At 45.7% G+C, this 15,831-nt stretch overlaps 1 protein-coding gene across 4 annotated transcripts in view; it reads left to right on the top strand.

The window, feature by feature from the left end:
• The window catches only part of hiw (MYC binding protein highwire), a 155,797-nt gene that overhangs the window by 102,680 nt on the left and 37,286 nt on the right, over nucleotides 1-15,831 (top strand). For 3 of the 4 annotated variants that reach the window (XM_084601663.1, XM_084601661.1, XM_084601660.1), the window contains 9 exons: nucleotides 31-155; nucleotides 2,916-3,115; nucleotides 3,958-4,076; nucleotides 4,465-4,548; nucleotides 5,721-6,255; nucleotides 6,460-6,592; nucleotides 6,689-8,348; nucleotides 11,128-11,324; nucleotides 12,479-12,637. In XM_084601663.1, the coding sequence (XP_084457789.1) occupies nucleotides 31-155; nucleotides 2,916-3,115; nucleotides 3,958-4,076; nucleotides 4,465-4,548; nucleotides 5,721-6,255; nucleotides 6,460-6,592; nucleotides 6,689-8,348; nucleotides 11,128-11,324; nucleotides 12,479-12,637 (3,212 nt within the window). The remainder of the gene's footprint in view (nucleotides 1-30; nucleotides 156-2,915; nucleotides 3,116-3,957; nucleotides 4,077-4,464; nucleotides 4,549-5,720; nucleotides 6,256-6,459; nucleotides 6,593-6,688; nucleotides 8,349-11,127; nucleotides 11,325-12,478; nucleotides 12,638-15,831) is intronic. The other variant, XM_084601662.1, reaches the window with a different exon arrangement.

The following is a 15,831-nucleotide window of genomic DNA, read 5'->3' as shown; positions in this document are numbered from 1 at the left end:
TAATTGAAATTTTTTCTGTTACAACCGCAGGTCCTGGAATGTATCAAGTGGTTCGTTGTGGAGCCTCTGGGCACAACATTCGAAGCAAACCAAACTTGAAGGCGCCACCTGTCGGCATGCTGGTCATGGGCAACACTATCATTGCTACAGAAGAAGTGAGGGACCCTCTTTGTATCTTTTGAAATTTTTTCAAGTACCCCAAGTCTTCTTTTGCTTTGAGAGTATATATCTCTAGAAACATAGACAGCGGCTTTTATTTTTCTTTATATATAATGTTTGCGTACCTAACTATCGAGAGTTCAGAATATCTGATGGATTGTCATTTGAGTGAGACAAAAATTCTTACCTCTAATCAATAGTGAGTATGCATTAAGGCCTTTTGATTTTTATGTTCAGTTGTTTTTTATTGACCTTTATTATTTTAGAAGTCTTTCTTGTGAAGCAGGATAATAAAACTTTAAACTGAATAATTTAAAATTGTGCCTTAAAATTATTTTATTCGATTCATATTCGAAAAACTGATATTCGAAATTCTCGATTACTCGGAAGTTACTAGGGGTGTGTGAATAGTCGAAATTTTCAAATATCATAACTGTGCAGCAAAGCATCCTCAAATCGCTACATGGCCGTTTTAGGAAGAGGGATTTTCCCTTTTGGAAGAGGGCCTTCCCATTAGTGTGCTGTAATTGAAGCACTTGACAAAACCAAGAAAAAATGGCATTCTTACTTCAGTTTCACCTCACATGCAGGCATTCATCGTACAGGTGTTCATCAGATAAAATTACTGTGATCCAAACGATTTTTGGCAGTTTTGTCAGGGCCAATCTTTAACTTTCTGTGTGCTAAAAGTGCGCATTGGGGCCTGAGTATGAAAAGCGTGCGAGTTGGCCCATTTTTAACATCGTGCTGAATGTACACTTCTGCTTAAGATCAAGTTTTAGGCGGCATCAACCTTCGAGTACCGATCGACGGCGCGGCAAGTCCAGTCTTTGCAGCATCAGTCTTTTGTACAGCATGTTGTCATAATGTGTGTCAAAAAAAGTGTGCCATCAGCTGCATCACGAAAGCACACAAATTCGCACCAGTTACATGCAGCACCAAATGCCAGGAGTTTACCGCAGAGATGCCATCTGAGAGCGCTGCGGACGACGGCACACTGGCCGTGCGCTGTCCCTTGGTAGTCGCTAGGCCTTGTTTGTTTGGCATCGAAGCCACGGTGGACATTGTTTTGGAATAGGCCAGCAAAACAGTAGATTCATTTTTAGCGTAATCTTATCCCTGTACTGTATTGCAAATAGCAATACGATGTTTGATATATGTGATGTTTTCTTAAATTTCTATATTGATGATCGCATCACAGCAAAAAAGCTGGTCAGTTAGCTGTGTCCGTCAGCAGCATGTTCGCATAGTTTTGCTGACTGTATCACACCGCATTGACACGAACCCTCTGGAAACACATCTGCTTCATCCGGCAATACGTTTCATATAACAAGCTTCTGTGCGCGAACAGTTGGCGACCTCATTGCTACACTGGAAAAGTTTTTCGGCAAAGCTCCTCCGCTGCCTCTCTAGCGTAGCCATTCACGTGCTCTCTTCTGTGTGTGATTCTTACGTGTAGCTGCGAACATCGGTGACACCTTGCGCTGCCGAACTGCGTGTGCTGAGCTGCTTTGCTGATGTTTTGCACCATCAATTCTGGCTCGGACGATGCGTACACATGCATGTGATGCATGAACTTCTTAAACAATGTGCGAAAGAATTTCAAAAAATGCAACACTACCCTCGAGTAAGTCTTGCTCACTTATAATCCGACGCTCAAACTTTGTAGCGATCTCTTGAAGTGATCTATCCACGCTCACACCGATGGTATGTGTACATTCCATTCGTTACGTACCACAAAAGATGCCTCTCGCCGACTGTCTTGAAAGTGCTTTTTCTGGCTAGAAATGACGATGGCATGTTTGCACATGTGCAACTCGCACGCTCATCTGCTAGCATTGGTGCAAAGCCATTGCTGGCTATTGTGCCAACTCCATGAGGAGACCGGCCGCCGTTGATCAAACCACGGAAGACTGTACCAAAGCTGCAGACCAAAGCTACAGACACGGGAGACTGATAGGCAGTGCGAGAGAAGAAAGGAAGCATGGCTTGGCTTTTGGAAAGCCGTGCCCGGCAGGAGTATACACTAATTTGCGGTCTGTGGGACAGGGATATGAAGGGAAGTGCTTCTCCGCGGCAGCCACCGATGTCGACAGCAGCCTGGCCACCTGTATGCATGCGCTCGCGAACGACTCGGGTCATTCAGGCTGTTGTTGCACACAATTTCAAGAGGTCAAGGAACTGCAGAAGCCGGTGGCTGAGGAAGATACGAGACAAGGTTGAAAGCTATGCAAGCATAGAAGAGAAGGGAAAGGCAGAGACTGGTGAATGTGTGGGTGGTGTGGGAGGGAGAAATTCTACGCTGGGCACTTTCTTTTTCTTTTTTTTTCTGGAGCGCCATTTTTAACATTTTAAGCGTTTCATGGTCCCTTTAAGGAAAGAAACCGCATCGTCAATTTTCTTACCGTCTTTATTACCGTCCTGGTAATATCAAGGTTTTCAGTGGTTATGGCATTTATGTAATTTTCTGGGCTGCTGTGTTGTTTGACTTGCTGATGCCAAGGTAGCCAAAGCAGCTGCATTTTGTTAATAGATGCATAGTGCAAAAACATTTGTGCACTGTCAGATGTCAGTTCACATTCAAGAACCCCGGTTGAAAAATTTTTAGAGCCTTTCACTGTGGCACCTCTCATGGTCCACATTCATCACAGAGACATCATGCTGGCATGTGCCAAGTAACCAGCACTTCTGCTAAACTGTGTTCTTTCCTCATTTGCCATTACATCGACTACAATGGTGGTTTTACGCTATTGCAGGTGTCCAATGTTGAGGGTGTATGGCTGCGACTAGATCAGGAGAGCATGCAGAGGCATTGCTTCAGCACAGAGGGTGAGGCATGGACGCTGGCTCGGACGGGGGCACATGTCATGCCCGAGGTGCTTTACCTGCACCATGAGTCGGAAGTGATGCAGTCGGGCGACAGCGATGACGACTCGGCTGGGGCATGTGGCCACAGGTCTGGGCTGCACAGCAGTTTGTTGTTGTGGTTTCTTGACCTCATCTGTTGTGAAACTTAGTTTTGAGAATAAGTGGTATCTTGTGCTAACTGCCTTGAAGGGGCACTTAAAGGAAATGGTAAGTCAGGTTAAGCTGATAGGTTAGTTAGTGTCCCATGATAGCAAATAGGTAATTCTTTCTTTGCCAAGATCGGTGCTTTTTTAATCCGGAAAATTGCACGAACGTGAAGTACTCATGGTGCCGTCGCTGGCAAATCCACACAGCTGTCGTTAGTGACGTAAAAGTGTGGAAGGTCTCAAGGAGTACTATTTTACAGTCTCTGTGGGCGACTATCACAAAATATGAAGACAGCAGAGCGGAGTCAAGAATGTGAAACCCCATATTTAAAACAATGCTGAACAGACAACAGAGGGAAAGGCTAGATGCAAATGCTCATACTGAATCCTTCTGCATGTGGCCGGTACACACTGCAAGTTCAGAACCACAAGCTCTCAGTGGCGCTGCTTGCACAACACTGAAGGATTTGCGGCCTTGGCATTATCATTTTTGCTTTTTGTTGCTGGTGTTCAGCAGTAGTTAATAATTCTGCAGAAGTAACAGTAGAGAACGACACTGAGGCCAGTGAAACATGGCTGTTGTGTTCGCCCTTCTTAGTGTTGTCCATAGGATTTAGTAAACTTAGAAACACAGCTATTCAATTGTGAACTTGTTAGAATATGTAAAGCTGTATGTTTGATTAGCAGAACCACTGCATTTGTGCCTCTTCCTTCTGCTCAGGGTAAGCTCTTATGAGTAAAGGTGGGGTGAATCTCTTGAGTAACCAGTTCAGTCACTTCACAGGTGTCCTAAAGGGGCAGCAGCATCGTCAACGAGCGCACGCTCACGTGGCTACAATTTCTGCGCACCTGCCTCTATGGGTGCTGACAGAGCAGCACCTGGAAGTGCTGGTGCAGTGCAAGGTAAGGCTGCAAGTCAACTGTGACAGCGCTCCTGTCTCGTTACTCAAAGCATGAGTTTACCATGGCGGTGTTTTTGTTTTGTTTTGTTTTTTTACTAAAAATTTCAAGTTAGTCGTAATGCATGCAGTCCTTCGTGCTGCACATAACTATGTGTTTTAGTACATTCACTTATAATATGTTACATCACACTAGGTACGTAATTTATCTGTTTCTCACCTTCTGCAAGGCTCCAGAAATAAAACCTTGTGCAATGGTATTTTGTTCCTTGTCTGCCATTAGCAACAAGCATCCTTATGGAGCTGTAATTTAAATCTTAGCTAAATGTTAATAATTGTAGTGTTTCTTCCAGCCTTGTGTACCCTCTACTTAATTTCGTTTCTCTGTTTAGGCCTGTTTACCTTTGGCAGTGGTACCTCAGACCCTGAAGGCGGTTCATCTGGATCAGCCAGTCCTTTTGTATTTGGATCTCCAGGTAAACCTAAAGTTTCCACGCCTCACCAAACTTAATTTATGTTAGATAGCTTGACATAATTGCAACAGTGCATAAGGCATTGGTGTAAAGATAAAGGTGAGATAAGATCAGTGTATTCTCTTGCCTCTTTTCATCAGCCATCTATGAAACTGTCTGTTTCAACAGACATCTGTTGAACTTTGTTGTAATTATATTTTTTAGAAATATGTCAAATATAAAACAGATGTCTGTTTCAACAGACTTTTGTTGCAACTATATTTGTTAGAAATATGTGAAGTATAAACCAGCTCACCTAACTTTCCGTTTGCCCCCTGTGGTGATGCAGTGGTTAGGGCGCTTGACTACTGTGTCCAAAGTAGTGGGATCGCATTCTGGCCACAGCAGTTGCTTTTCTGTGGTGACCTAAAGCTAGGTGCCCTTTTGCTGTGCGATGTCAGTGCACATTAAGGAGCCACAGGTGGTCGAAATTTCTGGAGCCCTCCGCTACGGTGTCTGTCATAGCCTGAGTCACTTTGGGACGTTAAACCACTAACCAAACCGAACCTAACTTTCCTTTCTTCTCTGTATCTTCTGGTTATCACTTGATCATAATAGAAAGTACTGTATGTGGCAGCACCAAGTCACAGATAGAAAAAAGAAACATCTGCGAACATTGAACTTGATTACAATAAATACAGAGGCACCCCAAACTTTAATGCATTAAGAATGCTACAAATTTCAGGGTATGCTGTGTATTGTAGCATTAGTACCTGATGTGGCCTCTTGTCAGGAGCATCTACTTTGGTGGTTGCTTTTGAGCTTTTTTTTGTCGGCAGCGCAAAGTTATGTGGAATTTTTTTGCAACATTAGTATCAGTCAATACAATGGAATCTTATAACAATTATTGCATTAAACAGATTGCTCTTAATTCAGGCTCGGCATAATACAAGCATTCGGCTTCAAGCGGCGATGATAGGCACGCTTTAGCTCTTGTGTTATGTGTGAATTATGCTTGATGCTGTTCAAATATTAGCTTGCAGGGAAAGGAGCTATTAATAGTTAGATTACTTGGCCTGGAACATGAGATCTCAATGTTATGGATTTTTTTCATGCCTTATTGATGTTAGTAAAAGAAAGCAGCAAGTGACTACATATTACTCAGAGTTTGTCTTTTATATACATATATGTTTCAGCATCAACACCATCTACTTCTACCAATGCTCTAGCAGATTCTGAGCACACCGGGCCAGCATCTGAGCGGTCTGAGGCTCCCACTTCCAGTGGTTCTGTTGCGGGAGGATCCACCCAACCAACCTCTCACAGACGAACAAGTGCCGACTCATCGCCACCTCTTCCGCGAGCAATTCCACCTGAGCTCCGTGGGGTATCTGTGAGGGACCTGGTTCGTGCTATAGGAGAAAGCCGAGCCAACGGCAATGGCATCACACCACCAGGAACGCCACCAGCGACACCACCAGTTCGGCGGCGGCGGTCATCCGCAAACTCTAAGCCAGCAACATCAAGCCCAGTTCCCATTCCTGGTGTGGTGGTCCCCTGTTCATACTCGGACTCTGTTCTTGGGGTGTCTGAAAATGCGCTTGGCCACCCGGGGTCTCAAACCCAGGCTGAAACAGTGAGAAGCGCCACTCCATCACAAGGGAGCCTGAGTGAATCGGGGTCCTTCTCCAAACATACCATCTCATCTCCACGGAGGGCATCAGTTCAGAGGCATGTGCTGTTTCTAAAATTTCAGTATCATTGTCAAAGTTTGCCATTTGTCCTTCCCTAGTTTTTCTTTTCTTGTGTGTGTGTGTGTATGAGAGAGAGAGATGTTCATAATGTGGAAAGTATCATAAAGAAGGCTGAAGAGGCTAATGGGGCAAGTTGTTTGATTGTTTGGTGACATTTTTTGCTTTGCGTTTCTTCCTGCAGTGAAAGCAGTGTCAGCTCTCACTTGGGCAGCTTTTTTCGGGAACTTCGTGACACTTCAGCAACAGGCTGCATTGGCTGTATTACACAACGTACCACAGACAGTCCTCTGAGCACCCCTGGCACACCAAAAAAGGTAGTGACGTCTTAAATCTTTAGCACTAGTTTTTGTTTCTTGTTGAGCAGACATTGAGCCTGGCTATTTTCTTCTTCTTTTTTTTTTTTCTTCAAGGAGAGCCTTTCACCAACTTCGTCGTTGAAGTCATTTACTCAGACGGGAACTCAGACCAGTCCGGAAGGAGTGACTACTGCTAGCATGAAGGGTCACTTCAGCATTGGCAGTAACTCAAGCCGTGAAGAAAGTCCACGTATTTCTCCCAAAATGTCACGCAGGGAACGAAGCAGCGCAAGTGGAACGAGGCACGTGCTTCGGGGTAAGAGAGAGCGCATCCACTCGGAACATACGGAACGGCCTGCTGCTACAGAACCTTTCCGGCAGGGTCTGTCTCCTTCTGTGGCAGAGTGTCTTAGGGCGGTCTTTTGTGCTTTCCTTTGGCACGAGGGAGTTGTTCATGACGCCATGGCCTGTGCCTCGTACCTGAAATTCAATCCAGACCTTCGAAAGAGTATCACCAAGAGAACCGTGCCAACTGCAGCCCCAACAAAGGAGCAGAAAGCTCGTTTCCGGCACTCCGTTGAGGTCACCTCCCCAAGCTTGTTGCAGCTGCAGCAACTAGAGACACTGCAGTCCAATGAGCCATTGAATGAAAATATCAAATCAAAGAGAGCATTTGCCCCAGCCACAACTTCTGACCAGGTCACACAAGAAGGAGGCTCCGTTCAAGAAGACGTGACTGTGGATTTGCCTCGGGCCCTCCGTTTTCTTGTCTTGCTCTGGGATCAGGTGACTAGTGTGTGCAAACAGGCCATCAAGGAGCAAGTGGTCCTTCCGAGTCTTTTCTCCACCAACAAAACATTCCAGCGCCTTGGGCAAGCATTTGTTAGAGGTTCTGAGCGACGTAAGACTAAGAAAAAGCGTGGCTACCGGTCAGCAGTGGTGAACAGCCAAACAGCTGTCGGGGAGAAAGAAGCTGTGTGCGAGCTCTGCGGACTTTCTTTCATGCCAGCATCTCCGTACCAGATCAGGCAGCCCCATCCTGGATGTGGTGATGTTGCCGCCACAAAGAACTTCAATGGCCTTCTTTGCAACAGTTGGACTGGCAGCTGCGGTGACAGCGGTCCATCGAGTGGCAGTTCACACCTTCTGTGTGACCGGTGTCGTGAAAAGTTGTGCCAGGCAGGTGGTGGTGGACAGCGCTCTTCACTTGGGGGAGGCCGTCACCGCAGTGGTTCTATTTCCGCAGCAGCAAGAGTCACCCCTTCTGCTCAAGACACAATCCACCACAACATGAAAAGCAATGCCATGTTTTTGCTGGAGCTGTCCAGCTCTGGGATGAGATCTCGGCGCAGCGGGCTACCGAGCTTGGCTGAAGGGGAGACATTGCTACCATCCAACCAGTTTGCAGCGGCTGGTCCCATTCAGTATTTCAGCATGCTGGGCCTCTCTGCGGATGCACTGTTTTCTGGGGAGGACCTTGTGCCCTCTGAGCCGGGCACGTCGAGCTCGCAAACTGCCGAGGCGGACGCTGAATTGGTGGCTGCCCTCAATGGAAACGAGGCAGTTGAAGACAACTTTGCAGCTGAAAGAGGGGACGAGGCTGGACTGTGTCCTACGGTGGGGACGAAGGCTGGGGGCAGAGTGTTCCATCGGTCTGTTTCTGTAGGACTAACACACCTGGACTGGACAGAGAAGGACCTAGCAGAAATAGCCATCCAGGAGGCACGTGCCGTGGTCGTTCCTCGTAAAAGGAACAACAGCAGTGGGAGTGAAGGTAAGGGCTAGCTCCTCTCTATTCTTTACTGCTGGAGAGTAGTTTATGTAGCCAGCTTTTTCCGTCTTAAGGGAAGCACATGAAGTAGCACTAGCGCCATTCTCCTCTTTCTAGAAGGAAGTGTGGGAACAACGAAGAGTGGTGAGACATTGCAAACTTGTGGCAGAGGTTGTGAACCTTAATCATTTTAAGTTCAAGCCTTGCTTTATAAGAAATGCTGAAGATGGAAATTAACCACAAATTTGCACAAGGCTTACGACGTAAAAATGGACGGTAAGAGAAGCAGACAGTACTGTGCACTTCTATGCCCTACTCCTTGAGTGAATTCGCAGTTCATTTCCTTCTTCAACATGTCGAACCAACTGGCCCATAACTTTACTCTGTTTAACTTCATAAGACCTTTATGGGATAGTTGACTTGTGTGAATATTTTTGAAATCTTAAATATTTGTCTCAAGCAATCAATGTTTCTGGAACGGCTTGCTTTGCATGGTTTCTACAGCTGGCACAACACAGTCACAAATGCGACTTGTCGGAAGTCATATAAATAGGTCTCGCGCTCTACAGATACCTCGTCTCTGCATGTAGGCCGAATCCCCCAATTTTCGGTGGGTCGACACAGCTTCAATGAATTTGGCAGAGTTTTAACATGCTCTTTTATTTTTTCATGCAACGTCCCTATGCGTTTAAAAAATTGTCTTGATTTTGAAAATGCCTGTTGTGCTGATCCACCGTTAATGTGCACGAAATGTGTTAAAGTGTTTGAACCTCTTGCAGTGCACACTGCCGACAAACTTTTTTCATTCGGGCTGCGCAAGCATGCATTTTTGGTGTCGTGCTGGCTGATGTGTCACATTCATGTGGCCACCTGGAATTCATGTCAGGCAGTCAGGCACAATAGCTGCTTGAAAATGCATTGCAAATGGGCACCACTCGGGTTGAGCACCTAGGCTGGATAGCGCTGCTCGAGACAAGCTTGGGAAGCGGGCGCAGCAACAAACGTTGTCGGGGGATTGGGTTCCTGTATAATTCGGAATCGGAGCTCGAGCAGCGGTCAGCGACAGTAGCGCTTCTGTGAACATGGCGAGCTGCATGTGGTTCAACCACATTCACAGGGAACAGGACCTGTACAGATGGCTGCAGCGGGTCTTCACTGCTCCTCGCATTACTGTAGACGACACATCTCTGCAAAGCCCTTGATTGCTGGCTCTACTAGTACATAGGTTATCTAAACATGGTGCTTCAGATTTTGATTTCGGGGTTGCCTGCGAACGTTTTGGGCGAGGTGCATCCCGAATAAGTGCGGAAGGGCATTAAAGCTTGCCTAAAAGCTGTATGATGTGGCTTTGGCTTAGACCTTGAAAGAGTTATAGGGGCTGCGCTTAGTTTTTAGTGGAATCAGCCACTGAAGTGGGTTTTTTGTTTTTTATAGTATGTAGCAGTACTAGCCGCAATCGTGGATTTCACCAATGTCTCTCTGGAGCTGCTTTTTCTCTTTCTGTCTGTAATCTTGAAGTGCGAATGGAAAGGCAGCAAAGTGTGCATCATGCTGGTTAGCCTATGCATAGACAGACCACCTGCACAGCTGCAAACAATGAGAAAGTGGTGCATATCATAGTTGCGGCTCTTGTGGCCATCACCTAGTAGTGTTGCACAAGTGCATGTTACTTCAGACTGAGCCACCATGTCGCTCGTGCACCTTCATTTTTGCCCTCTCTCCCTCTCCTCGTGTCAGTCACCCCTCAGCCTTCACGGACAGCAGGCGTGTATGTGCAGTGCACCCTAAACCTCGGCTCCACTCCACTCGCCGCATTGTGAAGCAGCTTGTGTTCACCTCTGCTCCTTAACGAGCACCCGCCTTAAGTGCACTTCCTAGCTCTGCTGCAAAATGTAAAAATTCAAGTATAACGGGTAGGCAGTGCTAGTGCACTTACTTTACATTTGATTAACTCTGCAAATCGGCTTTAAGTTTTTGTTAATATTATATGGTGAGACATCTTCGCTTGCGCCAAAATGATACCTCGCTCCTTAAGCTCGGCCACTGATTTCTGCACTGTGCACTGTGTTGACAGATGCTGATTTGAACGAGAAAGGCACAGCATGGATGAAATGTGAACTTTCAAGTACTATCAGCTGCCACATTTTAATTTTTGTCATCACGACACACAGTGTAAAAATCAGCTGTTACCATTTAGCCTAGTTTTTGGGCCCTTATTATGGACGGCCATTGTGACAATGTGCAACCACCTCTTTGTAAAACCGACATTTCTCCAAAATGGTAACAGCAAAGCTTCCTAAGTCTGCCTGTCTAGTTGCAAGAAAGCACTGCTGTCAGTGACTATGCAATCCAAGCTTCGATTCTGGAATAGAGAGGAATCCAGCCAACAGTGTCGTTAGGCCTGTTTGTCTATCTCTGCTCAAGCAGCGCTAAAACCAGCTCAGCTGGTCATCCGAAGTGGCATTCATTTAGAACAGTTTTTTGCAGTTGTCCCATGCAACAACTACTGGCTCAATTGCAGTGACCTACATTCACACTCCGCTCGTGACCAGAGCTTCAGAGGCGGCGGCGCGAGAGAGTGGGGAGCACGCGAGGGGGGAGGGAGCGCAGCAGGGGGGTAACTGGTGGTCATCTGGTGAAATAAAGTTCAGTCTTTGTTTGGGATTCACGTTTTCAGTCAATCATTCCTGGCCTGCACTAGCATCCCAACTACGCTATAGCACAAGGCCAGTGTTCCGGTGTTCCTTTGTTGCACACGCACATGAGAGAACAAATGTTGCAGGTATGTCATCTATACTGTGCCAGCCGTCAGCAGCCCTTACCAAGTTGGTGTCAGTAGAGCCAGAAGCTTGTGCCACGGACCTGACCGTCCAGCGACCAGTCATGCAATTTGTGCTTCAGCGGCATGACCTTGAGAGTATGCGGTTTGCTATCCAGCAGTCACTGAGGAAGGCTACCTGTCGCATTTATTCCATGCAGGTATGTTTGTGTTGTAACAGTCTTTTTCTACTTATTCCACATCACTACAAATACACTAACAGTTTAGGGAACTTGTGATCAAGAAATATAGTATGGATTGGTCATGTGTTTATGGTCTCTTTCTTGGACGTCAAAAATTGGGGTATTGACGCGATGTCCTTTTTATCCCTGCTTTTTTGTTATCTCCTGAGCACCCAGGTTGTAAGCATGTGTTACCTACCACCTGAATAATAATTTATGACTCACCCTTTTCAGTGCTTTGCTTGCTCATGCATGCTGTGCAAATGTGCATGTTATGGGCATCTTGTAAATTTAGGGATACCGATATTTTGTCACATATATGCAAATCACTTTGTGACTCAAATGATCAATAGCATCTGTGGGTTTCTTGTTCTTCTAAAGACCAGTAGCAGTGTTCTTTTTTTTTCTGCCTTTTCTGTTATCCTGATGCAGTATAACAGTAACTTAGGGATACGTCAATTATTCCTGGAAACTGTGCAGGTCAGCAGCGAAATTGTAGCACATTCAACCAAGAATTGCTCGTGTGACTGCAGTTTTTTTAATTGTTAATGTAAGCCCTCTTAGCCACCACTTTGTCCTTGGTATAACAACTTCGACGAATTGAAAGATAAAGATTCTAAATTATAGATTTTTTTGTTTTTATTGCTGGTAGAGGGTTGTTTTTTTGTTAATAAATTTAACCGAACCAGTTCCATATTTCATTTCATATAGGAGGTTCCTATGCACAGCCTTCAAACCTTTCTGGGCTTTTTCTCATCAGGATTAAATCCCACCTGCTTCATCTGCTTTTCGATTAAGGGGAAAAGCAAAGCACCAATTTACTGTGTGATGTCAGTGCACGTTAAAGAACCCCAGGTGGTCAAAATTTCCAGAGCTGTCCACTAGGGTCTGTCTCATCACCTGAGTCTCTTTAGAACATTAAGCGTTGTTACCCAAAGCACATCTTTCTGGGAATTTCGCCCCCCTAACTAGCAATGGAATGAATGATTGTGCATGGCCCATGGGCTAGTCAAGACAACACACTTTGTGCGCTAGATTCTTTTTTTGCGTGCACGCACGCAATATCCCTTTTTTTTTTTTTTTTTTTCCCCTTTTGAGACCAGGAAGCACTGTCTTGCTTGTGTCATTGACAGGCATTCAACTGGCTGCTGCGCAATGTCACACAACCCACCTGTCTGCATGACCTGTTGTGGTGCCTGGTGGCTGCCATGTCTCCAACTGCTGCTGAGAGGATGGACGAACAGTCTGAAGGCAAAGAAGGCATCAATCAGAAGAAGGAGCTCTCTGAGCAGGTAGTGTCTCATACGCTACAAACACTTTCTTTAGAAAACTCCAGCCCAAAGTCGCAGTTCTTGTTTCATTATTATTCGCCGCTTTCACCATCAGGCTTCCAATGAAGTGAAGCTCTGTGTGTGGCGGCGTTGGTTGGTTGTTTCGATTTGAACTCTATTTCGCCATGACCATACAACATCCACGCTGTCATAAGCAGGAGGATCGCACCTCACGCGATGTCCGGACTATGAAAATAATACTCTACTGCTTCTTAAAGGAAGGTAATTATAGATGCTAAGAGCACAAACACCTGTCGAAGTGCCGCTTCTGGACTGGATGAGCCTGCAGTTACCGCCACTAGACTGCTCAGATAGGCCAGGCCAGCCGCCCTTTGCAGTTGGCTCACGCACACTGGACCAGCATTCAATCAAGGAGCTCACTGGCTGTGATTTTAAGAAATGCAGGATATTGAACATGCTCGGCAATACTAAGGATGACTTCCCTTTGAAAGAATTTGACGAGGGACTATCTAAAAACAGTGGCCTGATGACATCCTGCGACAATGTGCGATATGTAGGCAAATAAATTATTTCGATTTGTTCTCCTCACTGTATTACATGTTAATGAAAACTGTGTAAATCTGTGTTGCAGTTCAGTTCAGTTCAGGCGTTCAGTCGTGTCCGACTCTTCGTGACCCTATGGACCATGTCACGCCACGCTTTCCGGTCTCTCACTATCTTCTTAACATCACATAGCTTCATCTGCAATGCCTCGAGAATGCCATCTAGCCATCGCGCTCGCTGCCTACCCCTTCTCCGGCGACCCTCAACCTTTCCCAACATCAAATCTTTCTCCAGCGACTCCTCTCTTCTCATCAGATGACCAAAGTAGCTGAGCTTTAACTTTAGAATTTGACCCTCCAATGAGCAGTCAGGGTTTATGGTCGACAATATCGACTGATTTGATCTTCTGGCAGTCCAAGGAACTCTTAAGAGTCTTCGCCAGCACCACAATTCAAATGCGTCAATTCTTCGGCGGTCAGCCTTTTTCACAGTCCAACTCTCGCATCCATACATCACAACTGGAAAGACCAAAGCACGGGTTATATGGATCTTGGTTGGCAGACTAATGTCTCTGCTCTTTACTAGGCGGTCAAGGCTAACCATTTCTCTCTTTCCCAGAAGCAGGCGTCTCCTAATTTCATGGCTGTAGTCTCCTTCCGAGGTAATCTTGGCGCCCAAGAACAGAAAATCTGTCACAACTTCCACTTCTTGTCCATTGATGCTCCAGGACTTGATAGGGCAAGACGCCATGATCTTCGTCTTTTTAATGTTCAGTTTAAGCCCAAACTTCTCACTCTCTTCTTGTACGCGCATCAGAAGTCTCTTGAGTTCCACTTCACTTTCTGCCATTAAAGTGGTATCATCCGCATATCTAAGGTTGTTGATACGTTTTCCAGCAATCTTCACTCCAGCTGAAGACTCGTCCAGACCGGCCTTCCTCATGATGCACTCTGCATATAGGTTAAATAGGCAGGGCGACAGTATGCAGCCTTGCCTCACCCCTTTCTCAATCGGAAACCAATCAGTAAGACCATGCCCAGTTCTGACTGTGGCCTCTTGCCCTTCATAAAGGTTCCTGAGGAGACAGATGAGGTGAATTGGAACTCCCATCTCTTGGAGAGCTTGCCACAATCTGCTGTGATCTACGCAGTCAAACGCTTTCGCATAATTAATAAAGCAGAAGTAAATGGGTTTCTGGAACTCTCTTGCTTTTTCCATGATCCAGCGAAGGTTGGCAATTTGGTCTCAAGTTCCTCTGCCCTTGCGAAACCCAGCTTGCACGTCCGGAAGCTCCCGATCCACATACTGCTGCAGCCTACCTTGCAGGATTTTTAACATCACCTTGCTAGCATGCGAAATAAGCGCGATCGTGCGGTAGTTGGAACAATCTTTGGCACTGCCTTTCTTTGGAATGGGGATGTAAACTGACCTCCTCCAATCCTGTGGCCACTGCAGGGTTCCAAATCTTTTGACATAATGTATGCAGTGTGTTAACAGCGTCGTGGTTGAGGTTTTGAAGCAACTCAGCTGGAATACCATCAATTCCGCTAGCTTTGTTCTTAGCAAGGCTGGCTAAGGCCCATTCAACTTCACTCTTCAACTTCTGTGTTGCACACACACATTAATGACACAGACAAGCTTCAGGCCACGATATCGATGAAGGTGTGGCAACGCTGGCAACAGCAGTGACGTTCACGATGCAGGCAAAAGCCCGGGCATTGTGCATTGGTTGCATGGCACTTGCTGTGTTTTAGAACATAATTTTTGATATTCCGGCAAGCTGTGGTGTGGTTGGTGGCGCCGCAATGCAAGCGAAAGAAATTGGCACCCTTTTTCACAAGTTTCCTGTGTTCTTATATAAATGAAAGCGAAGGGCAGCGGCGTGAGTGTGACAGGTAGACTCCTCAGTGACGTATCTCCTTTGTGACTAACATATGTTACACTTCTTTATTGAAACTTGATCGGTTCATTTGCAGCTCTTAGTCCTCATTGTTGCTGTTTGGTTACGCGACGAATAGCGCAAGAACGAACACCTGCAACTCATGCATGCTTTGTTGTGCTCTCGACTTCAGAAGTTTAGGTGCAATATTTTGTGTGCATGTGACCTTAAGTGCATCGAACGCAGGGATTATGTGCTGTCAGATCCCACTCACCTGCGCTACTGCCTGAGCATTTGTTCATACAGAAAAGGACACAAAAATTGCTTCCAGTTACCTTGAGTGGTAACACTGAGCTAGTCACCCGAACTGCTTAGCGCAATCTTGCCGAAACAGCGCTAGACTTATGAAGTAGTATGCTTTTCTGTCTTCACTTCCACGAGTTTCAATAAGTGAGAAAGTGAGTAAACGTCGCTAGGATCTCGACAAAGTCCTGCAGTCTTATTTTCGATATTATCAGAATTTTGGTCGTTCAGAACCTGAGGAACACGCAAAATATCGACAAGTTAAGTCCCAAAGTGTAATCGGCTATGAGGGATTCAAAGTCGTCAGAATAAAGTGATGCTAATTTGAATAAAATATTTCAAAGTATATTAATTTAGCTCAGTAGAGAGTGTAATTTTTTCTGAAAACGTTTTGCATTTGCACTCATGTACTTCTCGTATAGAGCCAAGAGAGCAAAATGAGAGCATTGTTACGGACGTCCACATATGC

The sequence above is a fragment of the Amblyomma maculatum genome, chromosome 4 (assembly GCF_055883805.1).
Source record: "Amblyomma maculatum isolate TAMU_Amacu chromosome 4, ASM5588380v1, whole genome shotgun sequence".
NCBI classification, from domain to species: domain Eukaryota; kingdom Metazoa; phylum Arthropoda; class Arachnida; order Ixodida; family Ixodidae; genus Amblyomma; species Amblyomma maculatum.
The sequence above is the reverse complement of the archived record's forward strand: the minus strand, read 5'-3'. Positions and strand labels throughout refer to the sequence as shown.